Raw genomic sequence first — 27,449 nt, 5'->3', positions numbered from 1 at the left:
ATAAAGAATTTGGAAGCTATGTTTTAAAAGTGCCACATCAGGTTAAGGGGGAATAATTTCAGTTTTTAGGGTTAGGTGTGGAACCTCTAAAAAAACCTCAAGGGTTTAGATAATCAATGTGGAGTATGCATTATGTATGACCAGCTGGCTTACTCTGCTTAATATCTGGGATTAGATTACATTGCTACCTTAAACACGTTAAAGGATTGCACCATATCCTACATGAGAATTTCCTAACACATCCCTCACCCCAATGTGCTTTTGATCGAAATTCAGCTCCTAAATGAGAGGTACTGACAAAGAGAGACTTGGGCTCTTTTTGATGCAGTATTATCAGTTGAGTGTCAGTTTGGATATCTACATAGTAACATTTAAACTCTGGCAGATTGTGGAAAACCACATAGTGAGGACAATCATAAATATCATGAGACATCTGGAAACCATTTTGTATTTCACTTTTTAGTTAGCCAGTACCTAACATGGAAAATATAAATCAAGGATCAGTTTGATCAACCTTAGTTAACTAAGTAGCCTTTAAAAAGTGGCTTATCATTTCCTCTTTTTGTTTGATGAGTGTAAGATGTATTAGCTACTGTGTGCATTCTCTTGGCTGGCCTGAAAATTGTCAAGGGCAATTGTATTATTTCGGATGATTTTAGATGACAAATTTATATTAGCTTTTGAATTTCTTAACTTATTTTTTGTGTCATAGTCAGTATGATCGCATGTTTTAGATTAGAAACTTCTAGCCAGCATAGATGCCTGTGTCCTGGACTACTCCTGGTAAGTTAACTGGGCTTTTAAAAACCATGAGTTACTAAGAGGTTTGTTTTAATTCTTGGAAAGGCAGGATGACCTGTCCAAATCACAGGTCACAGTTGATACAGTAAGTACATGAAGGCCATCTGAATACACAAGAATAGTCCTGAGGAGTATTAAGGAGACACAAATTACTGTATGAATTTAGTTGGTTTAATGGACTTCAATATATTTTATTATGGCATCTAAATACCTTTCTCAGAAAATAACTGGACTATAGCATATCTCAGTAGTCTACATTCCTTTTTATCCTTGATGTCCCTGGAGTGTCTTTGAGGCTCTAGGAAACATCACCAACAGTGACAATATCACTATCAGGGAGGAGCTGCGCTGGGTTAGTAATATTAACTACAATAATAGCTATAGTTAGAAATTAATATATAACTATATAATACATAACTATAGTTAATATTAACTCTAAAGGTAACCTATAGGATTTAGGGGCTAGATGACAAAAACAGCAGATTGCAGTTCCAATGATTTACAATACACCAAAGATCTTCCATTGGCACCTACATCTGAGTTGAGCCAAAACTGCACCTTTCCTTCAAGAAAATTTCTCAATTAAAAAAACCCTTAAAAACCTACTGATAAATTATTACATGTAATTTTAAAAAAATAATTGAAGAAAACTTTGCTGAACTGGGAAAAGATTTTTATCTTAAGATTGAAATGATCCACTGATTTCATTGTGATAGTGTAAAAATATGTCTACAAATCCTTTGATACTTTTCCCTTCAAGAGGTGGACCTTTATTCTCCTTGACTGAAGGCTGAACTTAGTGACTTGCTTCTGATGACTAGAGTATGGTGGAAGTTAAAACAAATAATAATAAAGTGACAGCATGTGACTTTGGAGCTTGTGTCTTAAAAGAACTGTAACTTCTGTGCTCTTTTAGATTACTTGCTCTAGAGGAAGCCAATTGCCATATCAGAAAGATACCTAAGCAGCTCTACAGAGAGACTCACATGGCAACAAACTGAGGCCTTCTGCCAACAGGCATGTGAGTGTGCCATCTTGGAAATGGATTCTCCAGCCCCAGTCAAGTGTTCAGATGACTGAAGCCCCAGGTGACATTTTTCACTGCAATCTTACGACAAATACCAAGCCAGAACCATCCAGCTATGCTATTCTTGAATTCCTAACCAACAGCAAATGTGAAATAAAATGTTTGTTGTTTTAAAGTGCTAAGTTTTGGAGTAATAGATAATGAATATAACCAGAAGGGCACATCTAGAAATTAAGAAAAAACTTACAAGCATCAGATGGAAAGAACAAGAAAAGAAAAAAAATCAGGTGAATACTTTTTCTTATCAGTAATAGTAGAAGCTGGACGTCAACAACTACAACTTCTGGACAAGCAAAAGATTCAGTTTACCTATACAATCTGTTTTTTAAAAATAATGGAAGAAATTCTCTAAAATTGAATAGAATTTAATCATGACTACATCAAGATTTTCAGGGCAAGGTAAAGAGCACATCACACAAAAAGCTATTTTGCAATATTTAAATCTAAATGGATGCTGAGAATATGAGTGGGAATTTGTAATGTTATAAAATCAGTCTTGAAACAGAAATAATTTCCACTTACATAGCTTAGTATTAAACTTTCTATTACACAATTCATTGTTCAGCAGGTATTTACATGTAACTTGCTATGCAAATGTACTTAAAATAATTCTCAGCAAGTGCACTGAACTTTGATGCCCACAAATGGAACTTCTCTTAAGAACTACAAAAAACTTTCCTGCAAAAACTTTCCTGAAACATTACATCGTTACTTTTCAGAAATGTACTAGTTTGTACAGTCTGGTGTCCTGTGTAAACTTTAGGTTATATTTAACAAGTGTGTAACCTTGTATTCAAATTTTAATGTCCATCTTCAGAAAACTAATCTTTTCTTCTGAATAATTTTCAGATGGACAGTTATTTTAACATTTGTATTTGGAGGAGGCCAGCAATAACATGCTTTCTCTCTTAAATGGTGTGAGGTTGAGTACATTTAACTTTAATTACAGGTTTTAAGTTTTTGGTTTTAGTATTCAATTAGTTATCCAATGGAAAACACTCTTATTATATATAAAACTTCTATAGGTAACGTATTTTCTGTATATTACAAATTATGCTTTGGTTCCCTAATGTTATTTTACCTGTGATCATTTCAATACCGTATACATGTTGAGTTAGCATGAAACAAAATTTTAATATTGGGCTCTTACAAGATTTTTTACAGTGGCTCAAAAATAGAGGGATGTAGGGAGTCATAATTCCAATCCACCCAACGTAATTATTTACCCAGATTCCATTTCCCCTAAATTTCTTCCACCACATTGGAAAAACCGACTACAGAGAAAACCTAGTGCCTCGAGCAGTTTCATTCATCCTACAAATAAGTAGACACTGTAAGGTATACGCTTCACAATTTAGCCAGGACTTTTTTTTTTTTTTTCTTCCCACCCTTTTGGGGGCACAAAGCGCCCCTGGCTGCTGATAAGGAAATTTCGTAAACTTCCGTCTTTCCTCTCTGTTTCTGCTCGGCCCCCAAAATCCACGGCATTTAAAAATTCCCAGCCTGGAGTTTGGGCACCGCCCACCCCCAGCCTAATGACGAGCCCTGGCACGGCCGCCGCGGCTTCAGAGGGTGCACGGTATTAACACTTGGCGGCAGGCTCACGCCAGCCTGAACTGCCCTCACGTGGCCGCAGGGGCCCAATGACCAAGGCCCACGCTTTCCAGACCGCCGCATGCGCTCACAGAGCCCGAGCTCGCGCCCCGCCCCGCCCCGGCCGCACGGTGTGCCTGCGTAAGTCCTCCCGTGAGGTCCCGGCCACTGAGGCTTCGGGTTCCTATCTAGCGTTGTTTCCGAACTCGGCCACGGGAACGGGTCCTGGTTGGCCGACTCTGGAGGTGTGGTCAGGACTCATTTGAGAGCAGGACCACTTCCTGAAGCTCGAGGCAGGAAGTTATCTGGTACCTCTGGAGTCCGGTGGAGAAAGTGCTGTCTGCCGCATTAGGGGCGGCGAGAGCAGGCGGTGCGCCGGTGGACTGGCCGTTTGGTGTCTCCGCAGCTAGGGGCCGGTCTCCACCGCAGCACCACGGCCCCCTCTTACAGCCTCGACCCCGGCGCGGCTGCCGGGGGGGCTCCTGCAAGCTCCTTGACGCCGCTCCAAGGGACACCTACCTGGGCATCGCCTGGGCCTCCAGCCAAAGGACTGGCTCCCGGCTTCGGCACTCCAGGTCACAGTAAGAAGCGCCCTTATCAACCCCAGCCCTGTCCCCCTCCCTGAGCCATCGAGACCCTGGTCCAGAGCGACAGCCTTGGACCTGGGACTGGACGGATCCAAGACGCTCAGCCCCGGCATCCCACAGACGGGGCTCTGCATCGTCCCTGATATGTCACCCACCGTCTCCCACAAGGACAACAGTCGGCAACGACGGCCAGGGACTTTCAACCATTCTCTGGATATGAGGAGCGGTCCTTTGCCGCCGGGCGCCTGGGATGATAATCATCCGGACTTGGTGGGCGGGGAAGGGGACAAAGAAGCTCTTCTGCCGGATGTCGATGTTAGTGACCTCTCAAAACCCCCACAGAGCTGCCGGGCCGAATTAAGCAGCATTTTGCTGTTGCTCTTTCTTTACGTGCTTCAGGGCATTCCACTGGGCCTGGCGGGAAGCATCCCACTAATTTTGCAGAGCAAAAATGTTAGCTATACAGATCAAGCTTTCTTCAGTTTTGTCTTTTGGCCCTTCAGTCTCAAATTGCTCTGGGCCCCGTTGGTTGATGCGGTTTACTTTAGGAACTTCGGTCGTCGCAAATCTTGGCTTGTCCCTACGCAGTATATACTAGGACTCTTCATGATATATCTGTCCACTCAGGTGGACCATTTTCTCGGGAATACAGACGGCAGAACCCCCGATGTAGCTGCTCTCACTGTGACATTCTTTCTGTTTGAATTCCTGGCAGCCACTCAGGACATCGCTGTGGATGGTTGGGCGTTAACTATGTTATCCCGGGAAAACGTGGGTTATGCTTCTACTTGCAATTCAGTGGGCCAAACAGCGGGCTACTTTTTGGGCAATGTTTTGTTTCTGGCCCTTGAATCTGCTGACTTTTGTAACAAATATTTGAGGTTTCAGCCTCAACCCAGGGGAATCGTTACTCTTTCAGGTAGTGTATTTAAACTATTATGCTGTTAAATTTATTGTACATTTATGAATCCTTTTGAGACAGTGTGATGTTGAAAGGAACCATTATTTAATTTACTAGAAATCATTTTAAGGGAGATGACCCGAGGTAAGTTTTCTCTACTACTAAAATAAGCTTCAACCAGAATGACTACGTTAGAGCAATCATAATTGATCAGTATTCTGAAGTGAGCAGAGAAAGGCAGCCCATCCAATAAACATTGTTATGTAATAGCAAACAAAACCCTGAGTCTAGGGATCCCTTGGTACTTGCCTCAGATGCACATTTTTTCTAAGTCTGGCTAGTGTGAAGGCATGAACCCAGCCTGACTCTAAAATTTTCCTTGTGTTTTGTTATTGAGATTTATAGCTCTTTGTTTTCTGGTCCATTTCTACCCCTGCTCTTATACCAGGAGCCCTCATCTAGCTTTCTGGTAAATGGAACATGGCTAATTCCTTCAAACATTAATGAGTAGGCCAAGTGACAGAGTTCAAAGAGCCTCCTGTGATTAAAGCAGAATCCAGCCCACAAGAAGAACTTGTGAGAGTCAGGCTTCGCATTGTGGGTATTTGCCCTTGTTGAATTATAAGGTTTCTTGAAGTGGGTACGTGGAATTCCAGAATGTGTAAAACACCAGATGAAAATGCATTGAAGCAGCAAAGTACAAAAAGATCCAGGACAGTATATATAACGTTCAAAGTGCCTGAAGCAGTTGTTGTGGGGACTGGTTTTAGGAAATGGTGCTGAAAGAAAGGTGACCAAATTAGTAGGCTGTGACCGAATTAAAGGTTGTTGACCAATTTCTTTAGTTGCTTTAAGGGTTTGAAGTTTATCCAGTAGGAAATTGGGTGTAAGTTCTACAAATTTCCCCTTTTTCTGCATGAGTAAAATACATGGCCCTGTAAGGTTTTCTGGGTTATTTATTTTTTCAAAACTTCCCTAACAACTCAGAAACAGTAGTAAAGTTACCAATGTCAAGAATAACCAACATCAGGAATATAGTAGAATTCTTCATTCTGGTAGTGATGATGAAATTAGGTGATTTTCTTTTGAAATTTAACCAGCTAAATGTCCTCTCATCTTCCCAGTACTAGGGGAGTCCCAATAGGGTAAATGTCAGGGGTAGGTGTGTGGTGAGGGAAGTTTAAGCATTATAATATTCAGGGAAGGGAAAGTGGGGAAGAGTAATACACAACTGTATTATCTCCTGAAATTGTATACACCCCTCCCCCAGCCTTACATCCTATAAAGGACCCCTTTCTACCTCTTGAAACTGCTAGTGAGCCACTACTACTGATGAAATAATAGTACTTTTCCTCAGTTGGTTTAAGGCCAAGAATATTTGAGAGATACTGCTTTGCACCTAGACAGGTTTATCTTTGAGAGTTCTGGGATCCCACTCCTGCTCTGTGGATAATTCTCTGCCTAGAAATACTTCGTGTATGCCTCAGATCAGCACCTTGTTGCTTTTTATGTGTTTTGCTTTTCGTTTTGTACTGGGACTGTTCATATCACCAAAAAAGGCTAGTAAGATTATGTGTTACTTAGCATGGGAAAGTCTCAGTAGAGAAATCAAGGTTGAAGAGACTATGGAAACTAAGTTGCTAAGTAAATTAGAGCTTTCTCTTAAGTGTGATATAAGATTGATTAATAAATATCATTCCAGAGAATGCCATTATGCATTCAGGAGCCATTTTAACTATATTCTCCCTTAGCCAGAACTGTTTTCCCATAGGAAGGTCAAAATTGGATTTGGTGCCATTGAATTTTTATTTACACTGGTTTATTATTTTGAATAGCTATTTGTTCTGTGGAATTTGAACTTTGTTCTCCAGGAAATTGTAAAAATAGCTTACTTTTTTTTTTTTAACCAGTCATCTTTTATTGGGTGTTAATTCTCTAGAAGGATATGAAAGGATTTGGGGGTGCCGGTCAAAGGTCATGGTCAGGAATGTACAGTGCACCCTCTTCAGTGGTACTTGCGTAGCCGCTATCCTCGTAACAAAGGGAGTAGCTGAAAAGCGAGTAAGCTGCCTGCACCATAGAAAGCCCAGCGACACTCCCTTTCTTCACGTTGACAGACTTGGAATACCAATAGTAACCTCTTTGAAAGGCTCCAGTAATGCCTGTGGGGTGAAATCCCACATCAGTATCCAGCTTGGCAGCTGCCCTAATTTGACATCCAGGAGCCTCTTCTCCTTCAGCAGTACAGTTGACACCATCTTGGAGTCCTGGCTGTCCACTCCTCAAAATAGCTTTTTGATTGAACTTTTCATATCTGTAGTGTACTGCTGGTTTTGATTCAAACATTTTAATAAGTTAAGAGTTAAAGAGTTACTGCATTTTCATTTTTTTAAATGACTGCACACATCACATTTATAGCTTTGGGTCTTTTTGGAATCTAGTAATAGTATAACTAAGAAAAAACAATGGTTTTAAGGAACTTAGCACAGAAAGAATGATGAAGGGAATACAATTGCTTAGGTTATAAAAGAAGAGCCAAACATTGAGACAGATGTTTACAAAATGAGAAAATTAGAGAGGCATAATGTTTTTAAAATTCTGAAGTACGTTCTTTAATTAACACTTTTGTTTTGAGTTACAGATACATAGAGAATATATTGAGAAAGAACAGTTTTTACCATACAGAAAGCAGTAGTCTGAATAACACATGTAGAACAGGAAGGATGGGATGAGAATAGAATCCCTTAGAAGGAAAATCTTGACTATGCTAAGATTGGCTTTTTGGTACCTTAGGGATACAAAACAGTCCTCAACTCAGAGGTGGGCTATTTTTGGTCTTGCTCCCTTGGTTTTCAAGGATCTTTGGTAGCAAAAAGAGACAACCCTATAAACTTGGAGAAATATGAGCATAACCCAGAAGAACATAGAAATTAGAACATAAAGTTTTATGACTTTAAAAGATCATATATTTCACTTCCTTCATTCTTTAGATGAGGAAACTGATCAGGAAACTAACTGGCTAGTTAGAGGTAGAGATATACCTACAGCTAAGGTTTCCTGACTATTTGGTGTTTTTCCTACACTTGGTAGGAAGCTAAGAAAAACCTCAAGGAAAGCCTTAAAACCTAAATATGTGCTGATTGGGCTTTTCTGCCAGAGAAAAGTAGCTCTCTGACTGCGATTGTCTAAAAAACATCAACACGCTCCAAGAATGCCTGATGCCCAGAAGTGACAGACTCAAGGTTTTTTGTTGTTTTTGTTTTTAAAGTGACCTGTGTCATTCATTTACTCAGCACTGAGTGCCTAGTTGGTGCTGGTCATGTGATAGGTATTGTAATTTGATGAATAAAACCTGGGAATTCTCTGCTCACATGGAATTTATAGTCTATAATGGAGGTTTGCAAACCAAAACGATGAATTGGTGTAAGACTGTAGGTATTGAAGGGGACAGTAATGACCTGAAAAACTCACCCTTCTAAAGGCTCCAATAAATTGTTGTCTTGTGACAATAGGATCCCAGGGTTGCTAGATCTTAGGAGTATTCAAGAGAAGCTGGAAATTCCATTTTTAGTTTCTAATTAAAAAAAACACTGGAATCATAAAATATGTCCTTAGGCCAGAGTCAGCCTGAGAACCAGTAGTTGAGGCCTGCTCCTCTGTAAGCAGTGGTAACAGTAATGAACAGAAGAAGTGATTGGGATAGGGAGCAGGACATTTGGGTTTGGAGACAGGGAGCAGGATAGTCTGATAGCAGAGAAGGGAACCAAACATATTAGAAATTATGAATCAGTTTACTTATAGATAGGCATGTACATTTGTGGGGTAAGTCAGAAAAAGGAAATGATGCTTTGAAAAAAAACTAATGCTCTAAGTATGAAGGTAATCAGATTGGTTCAGATAATAGTAAAAACAGTATTTTTAAGACAGTCATGCTCTGAGAGAGAGCGTGTGCTGATTTCTGACCACTAAACCACCAGGGAGTGTCATGATGCTCATACTATGAATTAGAAAGAGAGCAGGACCATTAATTCTGATTTATTAACAAATTTATTTGCCTGAAGCAGTACTCATTAATATAATTTATGTGACTAGAAATGTTCTTTAATATTTGGGCAGAATTAACTGACCCATTCCTACATCAGTTTTTCTGACATAGGCTGTGATACATTCTTTAACATCTGTAGGTATGCTTCAAACCGTTATGTTCTCAAAAGATAAAACTATAGAGATAGAGAACAGATAAGTAGTTACTAGGGCTTGTGGGTGAGGGAGGAGGTTACTATAAATGAATACCATGAAGGAGTTTTGGACGGTGATGGAACTGTTCTGTATCTTGTTTATGGCTATGGTGATATGAACTTATATATGTGTTAAAATTCATAGAACTGTACACCAAAAAAAAAGACAAAAATTTTTAAATGAATCCATTACCTTAAAATTAATCCCTGAGTAATTCATACAAAGTAAAATTTCTAAAATCCTTGAGTTTTGCTCTCTTTTTGCCTTATGAACAAGTTCATAAGTCTGGTGGATTTCACATTTCAATACAGACAAATGGAGCAAGTTAACTTCTCAAATGTTGGGGCCCTAGTAAAGTGAGACAAGCGGAAAATACTGGGGCTACTAGATGCAGGAGAGATTAGACATTAACACCTGGAGCCCACACCCCAGAAGGAAGGTCTTAAAGCCTTTTTTCTTTTTTAAAGCAAAGCAAAGGAGAAATGGTACTGTGTGCTTTCTTTGTCCAGTAAAGAACTGTGGAATTGCTTTTGTGGCTGGGGTACACAAAAGTCATTTTAAAAAATACACTGGAAGCTAAAAAATTGTTTGATTTTTCTTGGCATATGTCTTACTCTGAATTTCACTTCTAATTTTATTGAAATTTATTTGGAGGCCAATTGAATTAGCCTTTACTATGCAAATATATCAGTGAAAGAATCATAGATCCTCACTATTATAAGAAGTCTCCTACTTTTATTTATAGTATTCATGAAAACTATAATTTAATTGGAGAAAACAAAATAGACTTACCTAATACAAGGAGATGTTCTGTTCCTAGAAATTTAAAAGTGGAAAATAAAACTCCTGATTTCACCTGTTCTTCTAGATGCAGTAATGGATAAATCTTGAATTTTATTCATGTTCTTTAATTTCATTATTTTTATTATTTCATATTTTTTAATATAGACTTTATATCTTATGGTGTATTTAATATCTTAGTATAGGAGGTCACAAATACATAATTTATATGTAAGTGTGCACATTGAAACATTTTTTAAGGATGGAGTGCATATTCAACAAATAGGATGATACTTTCCAGCATCTCTATTCCTTGATTTGGTGTTATCTAAGAAATTTTTTTTGAATTTCATTTTTTCCGTTCACTTTTGAAAACACAGTAGCTGAAGTCTAGTAGTCATCAAAGCTATAGTACAGGTGGTTTCAACATGCCTAAAGATTTCTATCTTTTTTGACCATTTTATATTATCTTGTATTTGAGACCTACATTTCTTATTCCTAGCACAGTCATAGAACTTTTGCATTCTTATATTTCCCATTAATTTTGAAAAACTTTTTATTTGAAAATAATTATAGATTCACAGGAGGTTGCAAAGAAATATTTAGGGAAGTCCCATGCACCCTTCCCTTAGCCTTCGTTGTTAACCTCTAATGTAACTGTAGTACAATGTCAAAGCCAAGAAATTTACATAACATTGTAAAGCAACAATACTTTTTTTTTAATTCTTTTTTTAAAAAACTTTATTTATTTTGCGGGGGGAGGTAATAAGGTTTATTTGTTTATGTTTAGAGGAGGTACTGGGAATTGAACCCAGTACCTTGTGTATGCTAAGCATGCACTCTACCACTTGAGCTGTACCCGCCCCTGTAAACCAACTATGCTTAAGGAAAAAAAACCCCAAGAAATACACATTGGTACAATCCATAGAGCTTATTTAGATTTCACCAGTTGTACGTGTTCTTATTTAAGTGTGTGGGTGTGTAGCTCTATGTAGTTTCATCACGTGTAGCCTTATATAACCTCCACCACCACAATCAAAATATTCAGCTGTACCACAAGACTCTTGTGTTGCCTCTTTATAGCTATACCCATTTCGTCCTGTCCACCCCTAATCCCTGGCAGCCACTAATCTGTTTTCCATCTTTATGTTATTTTAGAAATGTGACATAAATGAAATCATACAGTATGTATCCTTTGGAGATTGGCTTTTTTCACTCAGTAAGCTCTTTGAGGTTCATCCAAGTTGTTGCATGGATTAATGGTTTGTTCATTCTTACTGCTGAGAAGTATTCCATTTGCTGGACATAGCACACTGTATTTCCCCACTCATCCTCAGAAGGAGATTTGGGTAGTTTCCAGGTTTTGGCTATTGCTGTGTGAAAATATGCCTTCCTTTCTCTCAGATCAACACCCAAGAGTACAAATGCTGATTTATGGTAAGTGTGTTTTTAGTTTTGAAAAGAACTACCCAGTTTTTTTCCAGATTGGCTATGTCATTTTATCTTCCTACTAGCAATAAGTGAGTGATCCATTTTCTCTGCATCCTTACCAGCATTTCATGTTACCATTATTTTTCATTTTAGCTATTCTTATGTACCCTGCACCTTCATGTGTTTGTTTGAAATGTTTGCTATCAACTGTTTTGTAAAAATCTGAATGCAGCTTCCAGCTTACAAAAAGTGATTTAGGGGTGTCAGGATATAGGTTGTACAAAAGCTGAATGCAAGAACCTCCTATCATGGCATCAGAGTAGAGACATATTATCTGTGTTTAATTAAAATAGATTTTTGTGCCTGGCCAGAACGTATTTTGAAAAATGGAAAGAGTGATTCATTTCCATCTGTTCAGTGATATAGGCCCTAGAATTAGCATGAGATGGGAGCACTAAATGTATTGGCCTCTCAGCTTCAGTTTTGCATTCTGGGCTGAGTTTAAGCCTAGTGTTTTGAGACAGCATGGTTCTTGATAGCCGGACAGCTGCTTAATCTGGTGCTTGATTGAAGAAACAATCTCTTCCTCCCCGGTTGAAAACTTGACGTTGTTGGGGTTAATGAAAAAGTATCTCAAACGTGGCACCTTCCTACAGAAAACTAAAGGATTAAGAAGATTTCAGAATTAGCTTTGTATTTACTCAATCCCCAAATAAGATATGACTATATTGTATAATCAAAATAACATTTTCTGGGGATGCTCTTCAGTAGATATTTTGAGCAAATGCTTAAGGGAGAGATTTGTGACAGAGAAGAAAAATTTTGTTTCTTGCTAAGACTTAGCTGGTAACTGGGGGCCAGATACATAATATTTCTATTTCAGTATCTTTCGCTGTGGAAGAGCAGTGACCTGAATGATGGGTGTCTAAAGTCTCTTCATGCTCTAACTTGTAAAGTAGAGCTGTGCTGGAAGCTAGATGAAAGGAAGGCTGGATGGTTATTTAGAACAGAAACTGAAAGTTTGTTTTCCTGCCACTGATTTCTGAAGGACTAAAGTTAATTTCCATAGTATGACCGAGAACCTGGTTTGAGCCAAGGATGGTTGTATCACACAGTGCTGCTTTATTTTTCTACTTCTGATGGTGTTAGAGAATGAACCTACACCACAAAGAGTCTGGGGGCCTAGCCCAAAGCCTTGAAAGCTGAAATTTTTTTGAAATTAAATGTTTTGTCTTTTAAATTCTTGGAAATTTTGCCTTCTCTGTAATATATGTTTTTCGTGAAAATGTTATTGAGTAAAATGAACTTTAGGAAGATGTACCATGTTTGGTTTGCATACCCTTGGCATTCCACCATATGGGAAATGGAGGTGGGAGGGGTAATACAAGGAGCCAGTAAAGAAGTAGGCTCAAGTATCTAATGTTCCAGACTTCATGATTTGAGCTAAAATAAGTACCTTTGTTCTCAGGCGTATCTGTTTGATAGGAAAGAGAGCCTACTTGCAGTAGGTGTATCAGAGCACCTGGGTAGTATAATGGAAAATATTCTTGTTTTAGAATCAGATCTGAGTTTGAATCCCACCTCTGGCATTTTCTGGTTTGTGATCCTCTTTCACTGAGTATAAAGCAGGGGTAATAATGCTTGTCTTGGAGAGTGATTTTGGGATTTATTGCACTGTCCTGTGTTTTGCCTTGGCATCATAGGCACTCAGGTGCTACCTATTATATCCTTGATTACTAGTGAATTGTTACACGCTCTTAATTTTTGCATTTATGGGAGCACTAGGTAAGTTCTAGTAGCCACTTCAGAATATTTACTTTGTCTTATAGGTCTTTGTACAAAAATCATGTTTATGAAACTTGAACATCAGTTTTGATATCTTGATCATACATATATACATCATAATGCTTTTGCAGATAAAATACATAAATCAAAATTAACCAAAATCTTAATAATAAAATATTTAGATTATTCTTGGTAATAATGTCTTTACAGTGGTTGGTATATCAGACTATGGATGTTTTGTAGCATCAAAGCAATACTAAACAATAGTCCATAGTCTCATGGTCAGTATTTATGATAATTGCATTCATAAAACTTCTTAATATTTTTTCTGGCAGTGGCTAAGCCTCTCCTGAGCTATTGCTTCATTCTTTAATCCATGTGAGCAATGGAGAGCCTTTGAATGAAGGCTCTGAATGACTCACTGTCACTGCTTCCTTCTTTCTCACTGTTATCCTCAAAGCACAAAGATATTAGAAATAATCTTATATGCAAACAATACTGAAACCTGTTTAACTTGTTCTTATTCTTTTCTCCCTTGCTACTGATATCAAGGAGTTTAAATTTAGATGAAGATTTTGTTCATTAAAATTGGGAGAATATACTAAGCAAATTAATTTTTTTTTTTTTTTTTGCTTAGAAAACTGGAACTCTTAAAGTAGTATATAATTGAAAACTTTTCATTTTCACTTAACATTTTTGTAGAGACCATTAAGTGAAATTTCTGGTGAAAGTTTTTTTTCAGAGTTTCTTAAGCCCTAACTTAAATCAAATAATGAACAAAAACTATCACTAAGAATAATATTATAGATGAAATTTTATAAACAAGTCATTATTTGCAACATTTCACAAATGAAATTAAGAATGCAAAAATAATGAACATTAGCCTCACTTAGATGAATAATCTTAAACTGTTGTTCATTCCTTTTGAACCAGATTTCCAAAACATTATATTAACATATACTAGAAATTATGTTATTGTGTTACTTTAATGAACTTTAATCTTAAGACATATATTAGCACGTTTTTAAATGGGTACTTTTGCATTTAGGAATGTTTCCTATTTTTCTTCTGATATCTAAAATTAAGTATGGGGGAAAAAGAGGGCATAGTTCAAGTGGTAGAGTGCATGCTTAGTATGCAAGAGGTCCTGGATTCAATCCCCAGTACCTCTAATTACCTACCCCCCCAAAAATAAATAAAATTAAGTACAGAGCCTCCTTGACTTATGATGGGATTATGTCCTGATAAACCCGTCGTAAATTGTAAATATCATAAGTCGAAATGCATTTAATACACCTAACCTACCGAACGAACATCATAACTTAGCCTAGCCTACCTTAAATGTGCTTAGAACACTTCCATTAGCCTATAGCGAGGCAAAATCAGTTGAATATCTCGTGTAATTTATTGAATACTGTACCGAAAGTGAAAAACACAATGGTTGTATGGGTACAGAATGGTTGTGAATGTATTGATTATTTACCATCATGATTGTGTAGCTCACTGGGAGCTGTGGCAGGATCATACCGAATATTGTTAGCCTGGGAAAAGATCCCAATTCAAAATTCAAAGTGCAGTTTCTGTTGAATGAGTATTGCTTTCACACCATTGTAAAGTTGAAAAAAATCTCAAATCAGGCCATCATAATTTGGGGACTGTGTCTAAGTTTCCCATTATGGAGAAAAGAATTCACATCAGAATACAAATTTCCATACATGTTTGAAGCGGTTTAGCTTTAATTTGCATAATTTGAAAAACAGCCTTGTTTATGATTACCCTTATAGAGACTAAATAGTACTTTAACATTAATTTTTAAGAAATCTTTATGTAGGCAGTGTGAAATAGTGGAAAGAGTATGAAACCCAAATTCAGAAGATTTAGGTTCAAGTTCTGCTTCTTTATAATTTGACCTTTGGCAAAGATTTAAATATTCTGAACTTTTCCTTGTCACTGCATAGCAATGACACCTGCTTTGCCTGTCTCACGTTTACTATGTAAAAAGGGAGCATTTAAATACTAATGCGAAATTGGTCTGTACTTGAATGAAGTTGATCTAAACAAATAATGTTGTCTGCCTCCATCAAAAGTTAGGTTTAAGCCATAGTGATCATCTTCACCCAACACAGCAGCAGGACAAGACTGAATACAAAGGAAAAACCCTGACTTAGGAAGGCTCTACCTTTTTTGGAAAAAGGTGACTCATGAACAGTTAGCTGTGCCGCATGAGCAATAAAACAAAAGGCAAACACACAGAGAACTGAATACAACTCTAGACTATTAGGGCTAGAAACTATCTGGGATTTTCTAGCCAAGTCCTCTAATCTTATAGGTGAAGAAACCAAGACAGGGTTATCCAATAAGTTTTGTAGTGGCAAACAAACTAAGATGCGTTTCTCAGGGTGGTTAAGGAGACACAAGTTTTGAAATTAGTTATATAAGGTACTGACTTAGAATGTAGCTTCTAAGCTACATAACCTACATAACCTTTCAGCCTGTTTCTTCATTTGAAAATTGGGGCTACTAATAACCACATTTGTTGTGTTGCTGTGGTGAAGGAAATGACATGTAAAAGACTTAGCACATTTATGGCACATGGTATGCAATTATAAATAGTGCCTCTATTATTACTACTGTTTTTAGCTGTTAGGCAGAATCTTCCAGAACATTATTCACTCCCTTTGCTTAATTTGTTCAAAATAATGGTTAATGGCCCAGCTGTCTTTCACTGAAACAACCCAAAGGGTACTCTTCACGTGTACCTTTCGTGCATCTGCAAATATGAGAAAACTGCTTATGTATTACAGTACTGAAAAGAGAGGGTATTCTTAAACAGATTAAAAGCAAAGTTTAAAAACAAAAGGCAGAAAATCTAATGCAAATGATCATGTTTATTGTCTTCGTTGTAATTTAGTAACTGAAATGGCTTAGGTGCTTAAGAAGTATGACCCAAAAGAGAAAATCATATCCCATTAAGCAGATTCCTTGAATAAAATGACACAGTAGACTTTTATTTCATTCAACCCACTAAGCCCTTTTCTTTTTCCTTTTTAAATATCACTGTCTGTTCTGGGTCTATATAATGTGTGTTTAACAGAGCCAGGACTGTCCTGTTTATCTGCCATGCCTGGCCTCTTGCCTTGAACGTGACAGTTACCTCTGTGTTGATTTTTTTTCTTTTAACAGATTTTAGTTTTGGAAAAGTTGTATACAGATTTAGTATAAATGAAGATATGTCATTTCGAAAGTTAATTATAGATTTAAAACATTTTTAATTTCAGATTTCCTTTTTTTCTGGGGAACTGTATTTTTGATAACAACAACTTTAGTTGCTCTTCTGAAAAAAGAAAACAAAGAAGTATCAGTAGGAAAAGAAGAAACCCAAGGGATCACAGATACTTACAAGCTGCTTTTTACAATTATAAAAATGCCCGCAGTTCTGACATTTTGTCTTCTGATTCTTACTGCAAAGGTAAGAGATTTATAAAGCAAATTTCCCATTCTGTTGCAGTGACCAATATCATGGAATACCTCCCTTGCCTTTACATAAGTCCCTTTCCACTAATACTAGAATTTAACAATAAAACCTGATATTTTCTGTTTATTAATTGTATTTTAAAAGGTGTGGTGACACCAAATCAAATATAATTTCTTAAGGCACTGGGGATTGAACCCAGGACCTTGTGCATGCCAAGCACATACTCTGAGCTATACCCTCCACCCCCAAATACAATTTTAGTGTAAGCTACAAGATTTAGGATCCTGGAAAAAATTGTCGATTTGAAATACTTCTAATAAATGTGAGGTTTTTAATGAATGATATTAATGTTTGGAATGGAAATGAATGCCTTGGAAGATTAATAACTCTGTTACCAGGGGTTAAAGGAGGGTGGGAAGGGATAAATTGGGAATTCGAAAATTGTACCCCTTGGGGTGTGATGAAAATAGTTAGCTATCTTGATTGTGGTAGTGGTTTCATTGCTGTATACATCTATCAAAATTCATCAAAGTGTACATCTGAAATATATGTAGTTTACTGTTCAGGAACCATACCACAATAAAGGTGTGAAAAAAAATAGCTCTCTACTGTTAGAATAAGTACATACTTAATGTCATAGGTAGTAAATTATTTACTTATAATGATTAACAAAGACATGAAAATGTATGGGTATTAGAAGTCTATTTAAAAATCGGTTGAATTATTTTTAAAATATTAGAAGGGAATTTGCTATCAAATAAATGGGAATTTTGGTGACTTTTTAAGAATTCTGTATGTTTCCTGTATTAAGATGTCCTAATTTTATAGTTTTAAACATTTTAAAGAGATTATGCTAGAAGAAAGGTAAGTGTATTTTGTTATAGTGACCTGTTGCTAGTGTTGGAATTAATATTCCTGAAATCTAAAATCAGTTACAGGATTTTCATATTATATATTTAAACCTATCTACATAAATACTTTTACAACTAGCTTTGGATAACCCTGAAGTAAAAATTGTAGCCTCATTGTTTTGAAGTAGTTTTTCCTCCTCTCTAATGATAAGGAGGGTTAAATTTTAAGGAAATGTTAGGAAGGCTTAAACTTAACGTTCAACTTTAGGAAATGCTAAAAGTTTCAAGGGAGATAATAGCATGATCTGATTACATCATGTAGGGATAACCATTGGTAACATTTTTGGTATATTTCTCTCCAGCCTTCTTTTTCCCCCATGTACATACATGTGTGCATGTAGGTGTGGATATATATACTTTACATGCATAAATGTAATTCATCTATTATAATCAATAATAATGTATATTTATATACGTGCAAATACTTTAAAAGTGAAATTGGCTCATACTGTATACTTTTTTATCTTGTTATTGTCTTCTTATTCTATATTCATTAAATAATATTTGAAAACATGTTTTTAATAGCTATGTAATTGTCACAGTGTATGAATTTGTCATAATTTACTTAATCATTTTTCTATTGTATATTTAATTTGCATTTGTTTTTAATATAAAAACGTGCTAGTGAATATTTTTGTGTGTAACTCTTTCTTTGATGTTCTGAATATTTTCTTCTAATAGATTTTTTAAATTAGTTTAATTTTTAACATTTGTTTGGGGCAAGGTAATGAGGTTAATTAATTAATTTTTTAATGAAAGTGCTAAGGATTGAACCCAGGACCCTATGCATACTAAAGCATGCACTTTACCACTTGAGCTGTATCCTCCCCTCTTCCTTCTAATAGCTTCTTAAGTGGGTTAGTGAATATGATTGTTAAAGTATTTTTTAAAAGATTTTATAATTTATATTGTCGCCAGCAATATATAAGTAGTTGCTTCAATATCAGAATCCCATGTTCCCCCTTTAAATGTCATCAAAAGTAACATCTCTCCTAACTTTTAATACCATAGATTAGTTTTCCTTGCTTTTGAGTTTTATGTACATGGAATATCCAATATGTATTCTTACGTCTGGCCCTTGCATTCTTTCACTCAACATCATATTTGTATAATTTATCTGTATTGTTATTTATAGCAATAATTTGTTCATCTCATTGCTTAATAATATTCCATTGATGAATATGCCACAATTTATCCATTCTATCAACAGATGTTTAGGTTATTTCTACTTTTGGACTATTATGAACAGTGCTTCTATGAACATTCGTGTGCATTACTTTTGGTGAACATAGGTGTGCATTTCTGGTGGATAAATACCTAGGAATAGAATTGGTGGGCCATAAGAAATGCATAGTATATGCTGGCAAACAGTTTTCCAAATTGGTTATTTCCAAATTAATTTATTTCAAACAGATAACTTATGGTTATCAGGGGAGAATGTGATGGGGAGGGATAAATTGGGAATTTGGAATTTGCAGATGCAAACTACTATATATAAAATAGATAAACAACAAGGGAGAGGGTATATAGTTCAAGTGGTAGAGCATATGTTTAGCATGCACGAGGTCCTGGGTTCAATCCACAGTACCTCCATTTAAATCAATAAATCAATAAATCTAATTACCTCCCCCATCAAAAACAAAACAAAACAAAATTTTTTAAAAATTGATAAACAACAAGATCCTACTGTATAGTGCAGGAAACTATGTTCAATCCCTTGTAATAGCCTATAATGAAGAAGAATATGAAAAGGAATATATATGTACAACTGAATCACTATGCTGTGCACCAGAAATGGATACAACATTGTAAATTAACTATACTTCAATTAAAAAATATATGTATGTATATATAAAGTGGTTGTTCCAATTTTCCCTACCACCAGCATTGTTAAGAGAGTTCCAATTACTACACAGTCTTGAAAACACATATACTGTCTTTTCAATTTTAGCCTTTCTGGTTGGTGTGTAGTGGCATCTCATGGCTATAATTTGCATTTCCCTGATGACTAAAGAAGTTGAACATCTTTTCATATGGTTATTGGCCACTCAAATATCCAGACTTGCCCTTGCTTTAAATTTGTAGAATTTTGATTTTTTTATGTATCCTGGATATGAGTTTTCTTGTTAGATATGTGTATTACAGATGTCTCCTATACAACTTTCAAGGCAGAGTAAATGTTGCAGGTCACTTTGTAGATCTAATTTCTACAAAGAGAATGGGTGAAATATAAGTGAAATTCTTTTCTGAACTTAAGTGAAATATCTTTGACCTTTAATTTTTTTTATGTGAAATTTGCTCTTTGGCTCCATTCTAAGAAGTTAAAAGTATTTAATGTATTTATCATTCCTTTTTTTAAAAAAATTATTTGTATAATTTCATACTTAATGAGAATTTACTTGTATAGTTGAAAAAATTTCCATACATGTTTATCCAAATTCTCTAATTGTTAACATTTAGCTTCATTTCCTTTATTCTGTAAATTTGTGCTGTATTGCTTAGATTTTATGAAGTATTTGAGAGCAGTTTTTGCAGATATCATGCCCCTTTACCCATAAATACCTTAAGTATGTATCTCCTACGAACACAGTCTTTCTCTTACAAAGCCACAACTTAATCAAAAATCAGGAAATTTTAAGTTGATATAATACTACTTTCTAATCATAGTCCATATCCAAATTTCATCAGTTGTCCCCAAAGCAGCCTTTATAACTATTTTTTCTTGGTCAGGGATCCAATTCAATATCACATTATATTTTAGTTGGTATGAGCTTTTCTTTGTCCTTCATAACCTGGACATTTTAAGAGAATACAGGCCAATTATTCTATAGAATGGGCTTCTATTTATGTTTGTCTAATGTTTCCTCATGTTTAGGTTCAGGCTGTGCATATATGTCAGGAATATGACAAATAATATTGTGACATTTTCAGGGAATTATATCAGGAGCTATATCATGTCCTTTTATCCCATTAACTATTGTTGTTAATCTTGATTACCTGTTAACTCACTACAAAGTTACTATTTTTCCTTTTGTAACTAAAAACTTATTTATGAGGAAGTAACTTTAAGACTATCTAAATATCTTACTTCACCTCTTTTACCCACTGCTTTTAGCATCCTTACTCTTCTTTCATTGTTTTTAAGAATTAATCTAACAGTACTTTTTCTTACATCTCATTTTATTCAACCTCTCAAATGTAACATTTTCTCAGAATTACTTTTGAAAAGCTAGATAACTTTTGGAAATTTTATTGTCAGTCATGAATCATCAAAAATGTGTATAGTATGTGGCAATGATGCTTCATTTTAACCAGAGTTATTTGGCATCAAAGGCTTTTCTTTTAAACTTAAATTATATAAATCAGTACATCTGGAGTTGGATGCTGTTTAAGATACAGAACTTTTTTTTTAAGATACAGAACTTTTGCAATGGAAATTTAGTTGTAATTAAAATTACAGTTCCTAAAAGTACTGAATTTTCACTTGTTTTCACTTAATATTGTTAGTAGACTATAGGGTACAGTGTGCCTTCTGTAACTTAATTGTTGTACCAGATGTAATAATATGATACTTACTAGTAACTGGCATGGGTCAGGAATGAGATTGAGGTTCGTAAATTACTTACATATGTTTGGAGGAAAATATTTCATAAGTTACAAATTAAAATGTTTTTTTTGTTTTTATATTGCAGATTGGTTTTTCAGCAGCAGATGCAGTAACAGGACTGAAATTGGTAGAAGAGGGAGTACCCAAAGAACATTTAGCCTTATTGGCAGTTCCAATGGTTCCTTTGCAAATAATATTGCCTCTGATTATCAGCAAATATACTGCAGGTCCCCAGCCACTAAACATATTTTACAAAGCCATGCCCTACAGGTAAAAATGAGATAAAAATACTAAAAATACTTACTAAATAAGAAAGGTTAAATGAGGAACTGTCATCAGTATCACTAATATCTATGTGTAGAGTATATATGGAAAAAGGCTTGGAAAGCATCTTTAACTTCAGTATGATTTATATGTACTTTTTTCTCTTTTTAACCTCCTAACAGGTTTTGGATACAGGCTTCTTTCATATGATAGGCACAGAGATTTCTATTCTTGTTGTTTTTTAACCTAAAATGGAAGTCAGCACCATCTCTTTCTTTTTCTTTAGATTATTGCTTGGATTAGAATATGCTCTACTGGTTTGGTGGACCCCTAAAGTAGAACACCAAGGGGGATTCCCTATATATTACTATATTATCGTGCTGCTGAGTTATGCGTTACATCAGGTAAGCTTGCTGTGGTTTTCTTTTTTTTTTTTCTTTTTTAAAATTAAAAAAAAACTTTTTTGGGGGGTCAAACCATTTTATTGAAGAGATTTGGAGGAGGGTCGAAGGGCTGGCAGGACAATTAGATCTGACGTCCTCGTCCGACTGGGATCTCTCTAACTTCACACTCACTGAAAAAAGCCTTAGTAAAATAAAGAAGACATTTTTCTACAGTTATGTTTAAATAATGATAATAAATTTAAAGTCTTAAGTATGAATCTGACACTGAAGAAATTATCTGATGGTGAGCTTTAAACCTTGTGGATTTTGTTTTAATGAATTCTGTTCTTGGAGAGAGAGTTCCTTCATTCATTTCATTTTTTTGTTCATTCAGTAAAAGTTTATTACATTTGAGAATTTATTCCAAAGTTAGGAATTCTGCCCTTGCTAAGCATCCTTCAGTTCATCCTTAGATTTGAGTCCTTTCTTCTGTTCCTGATTTTTTTTTTCCGGAAAATATTGAGAAATAATGATGGCTTCCAGGTCCCAGGTTTTTGGTTTAGATTCTGTATTAAAAACTTTGACTTACTCTTTGTGGTTTTGGAAGCTGTATGTTAATCTGCTTTTTCTTTGTTTATTAAATATGTTTGTAATACCTAAAAGATATGATCTTCACTTTGCCATAGCTTCACCCAAGCTGTTGCTGCAGAATGGGGTTTTTTTTGTTGTTGTTGTTGTTTTCTGGGAACAAGTGATTCAAGTAAATGGCAGACACCCAGCAGTAATTTGTGGGACTTAGATGCAATTATTGCTAATGTGTGTTTCAGAGTAACTTTGGATTTTTCTATAGAACCTAGTTTAAACTCTTTGAAAATTATATTTATAAACTCCTTCCTTTGTTTTTAACTGAAGCCTAAAAAATATGGTACCAGGTAATCTCAATGTTTTGTATACAATTATATTATTTAGGAGAATTCTGTAGTGGATCATTTTTGGCTAACTATATATAAAATCTTGAGGCTGGGGTGTCAAATATAATTTTTTTCTGTTTTGCACATACTTAGTTAATGCTAGGTGCAAAATTGAAGTTAAAATAAGTGCTTTCCCTTAGTAATGCTTCACAATCTGTGTAAGTAAAGGAAAACTATGATGTAGTTATCCAAAAATCATTTGTTTGGCTTTGGAGTTCATGAGAGAATTCTCAAAGTATAGTCATTAAAACTCAGACAACCAGATGCTTTGTGGGAAAAAAGGTACAAGGTCAAACAAATTTGAGAAATGATACACACCATAACCCCTCTTTATGTAGCATCTTAATCATTCCTTCAGCAAATATTAAGTGGACAGTTACTCCTTGTTGCAACCATCCTAAGTACTAAAACAGTGAATAAATCACGCCAAAATCTCTGCCCTTAAGGAGTTAAGGAGTTTATATTCCAAAGGCTTTCAGAAGTCCTACAGTGAAAGGGGCCTATTTAATTTTGTGTAACTTAGTGTTTCTCAGTCATTTTTGACCTTGGAACTTCTTTTTCTACGAACATCCCATGAAACAGTATTCAGAGAAATTCTGTTTTGGAAACATGGTTTATTTTCATGTTCCTAAATAGAAAATTAATTTTTGCCTCTTAAGCACTTTTTGCCTCTCAAGATTTTTCTCTTTAGTTTGTCACATAAATTTTGAATTTTATATATATATATATATATATAATTATATAGTCATATTCCTTTGAATGTTTGAGTTCTTATATATATAATACAAATATACATATAAACATATACATGCATGTGATATATTTAGGTATAGTACGGATACAGAGTTTTGCTTATTGCTGTGTCCATCCTTCAATGACGCTTCATCTGTCGTTTTCTCAATTGAGTCTTCCTTGACTACTTGTGATAGAATTAATCTGCCAATTATTTAGGCCCCAGTAGCATGATGTGGACATTCTTTCCCTACTTCCTAGCTTAGAATAAATTTTTCAAAGACACAGAGGGACTACATCATCGATCATTGTATTGCCATGGTCTGGCTTAAAGCCTGGCCTGTGTTAGGTGCTCAATAAATATTTGTTGACTTGAGTTTAATAAGAGTCATGAAAATTAATACTTAATTCAGACCATAGCTTTACAAAATCTAATTGTACTGAAAGTGTTTTACATTTTCCCTGTAGGTTACATTGTACAGCATGTATGTTTCCATAATGGCTTTCAATGCAAAAGTTAGTGATCCACTTATTGGAGGAACATATATGACCCTTTTAAATACTGTGTCCAACCTGGGAGGAAACTGGCCTTCTACAGTAGCTCTTTGGCTGGTAGATCCCCTCACAGTGAAAGAGTGTGTAGGAGCATCAAATCAGAATTGCCAGACACCTGATGCTGTTGAGGTAAGTATGTTGCAATTTTAGATAACATTAAGCTTATATTAAGATGTTCATTTCCTCATTTTGCCTCTAGAAGTACTACCTCTTTTTTAACCATTTTTAAATTTATTTATGTATTTATTTTATAATACCATATTTTTTAAGTTGAAGTATACTTGATGTACAATGTTATAATGTTACAGGTATACAATATATTAATTCACAATTTTAAAGGTTATACTCCATTTATAGTTATAAAATATTGTCTATATTCCCCATGTTGTACAATACATCCTTGTAGCTTATTTTATACCTGATAGTTTGTACTTAATCCTCCACCTCCATCTTTCCCCTCCCCCTCCCCTCTCCCCACTGGTAACCACAAGTTCCTTTTCTACATCTGTTAAGTTTGTTTCTTTTCTGTTCTGTTCACTAGTTTGTTGTATTTTTTAAAATTTTGCATGTAACTGATATCTTACAGTATTTGTCTTTCTCTGTCTGATTTATTTCACATAGCATAATTCCCTCCAAGTCCATCCATGGTGTACACCAGAAACTAATACAACATTTTAAATAAACTGTATAGAAATACTACCACTTTTTTAAAAATTATATCTGCCCATAGTTTCTAATAGTTTTTTCTTTCCCATCATAACTGAGGGTGTAATGGACTAAAATCAGTAAGAGTAGGTCACTTCTTACTGATGCTTCTCAGCAAGGTGCTTCTCAGCAAGGAAGGGGCAATCTCTCCTCCACCTTGTGGACCATTGTCTTAGACAATAGACATTGAATAAATGAATGATTAGTAGCTAAGTTTTATAATGATAGAAGAAGGGAAATTCCATTGGCTATTCATATAACAATTGGAGCTAAAACTGAATGGTTAGTAATTGGCTGATAAATTATTTTAAAGTAACTTTAGCCCACTTCTAGAGTAAATTCATTACGAATTTCTTTACATTACTAAATATGAAAAGCTGTATCTTGAAAGTGAGTGTTGTTTACAGCAGAAGCTGAAATTGTTTTTAATCCTGTTAGTTTTTAATCCATTAGGAGATTAAGATACATTATTTTGTCATTTGAAGTGAATGAAATGTTGAAATGTTTTAACAAAAAAATTTTTGATTAATCTTGTAAATCACAATATAGAAACATGTAAATTGCTGAATACTTCCATCTTGAAATTATGGAGTATTTATTATAATTTTATTTTTACAGCTTTGCAAAAAACTCGGTGGCTCATGTGTCACAGCATTGGATGGTTATTATGTGGAATCCATTATTTGTGTTTTTATTGGATTTGGTTGGTGGTTCTTTCTTGGTCCAAAACTTAAAAAGTTACAGGATGAAGGACCATCTTCATGGAAGTGCAAAAGAAGCAAGTAATAACATTCACTACTGGACATTCTAGAAAGGTAACTATAGTCTAGTTTTAACTCAGAGAGCTATGATAATCAGTGTACAGGAGTATAAAATATTACTTTAAACAGGAAATTATTAATATAAAATGCCAAATGGTTAAAAAATAGAGAACTCTCTGTATATTTGATTTTATTTTTTCCTTGCCTTGTCATTGTATTTCACGTTTACTTAAGGTCAGGAAATTGGTACTAAAACAACTTTTCTGGCTTTGTTATTTGATTTATACCTTTGTAATTTACTGACCAAAGCATGTTTTAAACTGCAATGCAGTAGTCATGGGCGGTAACCATGCTGTCAAGTATTGTTATCAGTACCTGTCATTGAGCTATATTTAAATGTTTGGAAAAAAATATATTAAATGGAACAGAGCTTGATATTCAGATAGTAACTACACCTAGTCTGGCCTTGTTGGGCAGTTAAATCTTATTTTGAGTTGCAAATTGGTTAAATTGTATGTGGAATTTGCTGAGAAGAGAATGTAAACCACTGAAATGCCATTTTAGTTGTTATTTTTCTGATCATAACCACATTATACTAATGAATCTGTGTTAAAAAAAAAAACCTTTTAAATGTATTTCCTGCTTTTGTGAGCAGTAAAGATTTATAAGATTATTCAAACTATTTTTTATAAAATGAAAACTATGATTTTTAATTTATTAACTCCCCTGCCCACCCTCTTTTTGGAAGATATTTTGATTCCTTGTTAACTTTTACCCTAAAGCTTACATATGTTTTTTTGTCATCAGTGCTTCATGGCAAATGGACAGCTCTTGAGGGGGTCAAATTTAATGTTGTATGTATGTTCATGGCAAAGTTTTGAAAATAAAAAACGTTTTTCTTCAAGTAGTTTTTTTTTATTACTGAAAGAGAAAAAACAGTAAAACTTTCTGATTAAGTAAAATTTAAATGAATAATACTATAATTTTAGAAACGAATACTTAGACAAAGACATTTTGAGCCTTTGACAAATTACATGGTGGAAAAGATTTTTTTAATTAAGCACTTTACTAATGTGAAAACATCTCACAATTACTTTATATCAAATCAGGTACTGTTTTCCCACTTATTAAAACATAACCTTCTGTTTGTAAACTATAATTTCTGGTGGAGAATTGCTATCCCAGGAGACTTAAGCTTTTGAGTAATTTAGCAATTTGCAACATATTATATGTACCTGATAATAAGGTTCTTGATGTATTTTGTGTTATATAATACTCTGACTCTTTAGAGGCTATATAAATCTTTCAAAAGGTAGAGAAAAAGGAAGATGACTCTTATTTAATAATTATTATCTTTGTGGGAACATACATACTAATGCCTGATTTTGTTAATTTTAATAACATAGGTTGAATTTTAGAGTGGGGTTTTTACAAATAATGGAGGATAAAATGGGTGGGAGAAAGTGTTACTCAGCATCTGAAGAAAAGATAGAGGCAGTGGCTTCTAGAACTCATGTATTGTCATTGGAAAGCCTGTGTTGGGCATCGGTGTCACATCCTGAAGAATCACCTGGAAAAGCATCCCAGAGACAAGAAGGTCACACCAAACCATAGACTACAGTGCTTTGTCACATGGGTTGTCCATTATCATGTATTATACTCAGAATGTTTACTTGAATAAAGAAAACCCACTTAACTCATATATGACATGTATTTTGATGTTTAATTTTTGGATTAAGAAGCTCACATTGCCATAATTAACTTTATTTTTCCCCACATTATTGCAAATTATACATACTTTCAAACATACTTAAGACAACAAATCATTAATGACCTGAAGCTTTAAAACATATTTTAAGCCTTAACTGTAAAGTGAAAGCC

The 27,449-nt window shown here is 35.1% G+C and overlaps 1 protein-coding gene across 2 annotated transcripts; it reads left to right on the top strand.

Moving 5' to 3' along the window:
- Positions 1-3,753: 3,753 nt before the first annotated feature.
- SLC33A1 (solute carrier family 33 member 1) lies at positions 3,754-27,270 on the top strand. Of its 2 annotated transcripts, XM_010986466.3 has the most exons (6): positions 3,756-4,987; positions 16,483-16,673; positions 21,283-21,467; positions 21,748-21,865; positions 24,016-24,231; positions 25,426-27,270. In XM_010986466.3, the coding sequence occupies exons 1-6, from the start codon at positions 4,213-4,215 to the stop codon at positions 25,591-25,593; spliced, it is 1,653 nt and encodes a 550-aa protein (XP_010984768.2). In that variant the 5' UTR covers positions 3,756-4,212; the 3' UTR covers positions 25,594-27,270. The 2 variants fall into 2 exon arrangements, with proteins under 2 accessions (XP_031305446.1, XP_010984768.2); XM_031449586.2 differs by lacking the exons at positions 16,483-16,673; positions 21,748-21,865 and having other exon boundaries at positions 3,754-4,987.
- The last annotated feature ends 179 nt before the right edge of the window (positions 27,271-27,449 follow it).

The sequence above is a fragment of the Camelus dromedarius genome, chromosome 2, assembly GCF_036321535.1.
Source record: "Camelus dromedarius isolate mCamDro1 chromosome 2, mCamDro1.pat, whole genome shotgun sequence".
NCBI classification, from domain to species: Eukaryota; Metazoa; Chordata; class Mammalia; order Artiodactyla; family Camelidae; genus Camelus; species Camelus dromedarius.
This window is presented reverse-complemented; position numbering and strand designations above follow the sequence as displayed.

Coding starts and splice junctions, on each gene's coding strand:
- SLC33A1 (XM_010986466.3), top strand. CDS start 4,213: ATGTCACCCACCGTCTCCCACAAGGACAACAGTCGGCAACGACGGCCA. Junction 4,988..16,482: donor GGGAATCGTTACTCTTTCAG/GTAGTGTATTTA, acceptor TTTTAATTTCAG/ATTTCCTTTTTTTCTGGGGA. Junction 21,866..24,015: donor TGAGTTATGCGTTACATCAG/GTAAGCTTGCTG, acceptor TTTTCCCTGTAG/GTTACATTGTACAGCATGTA.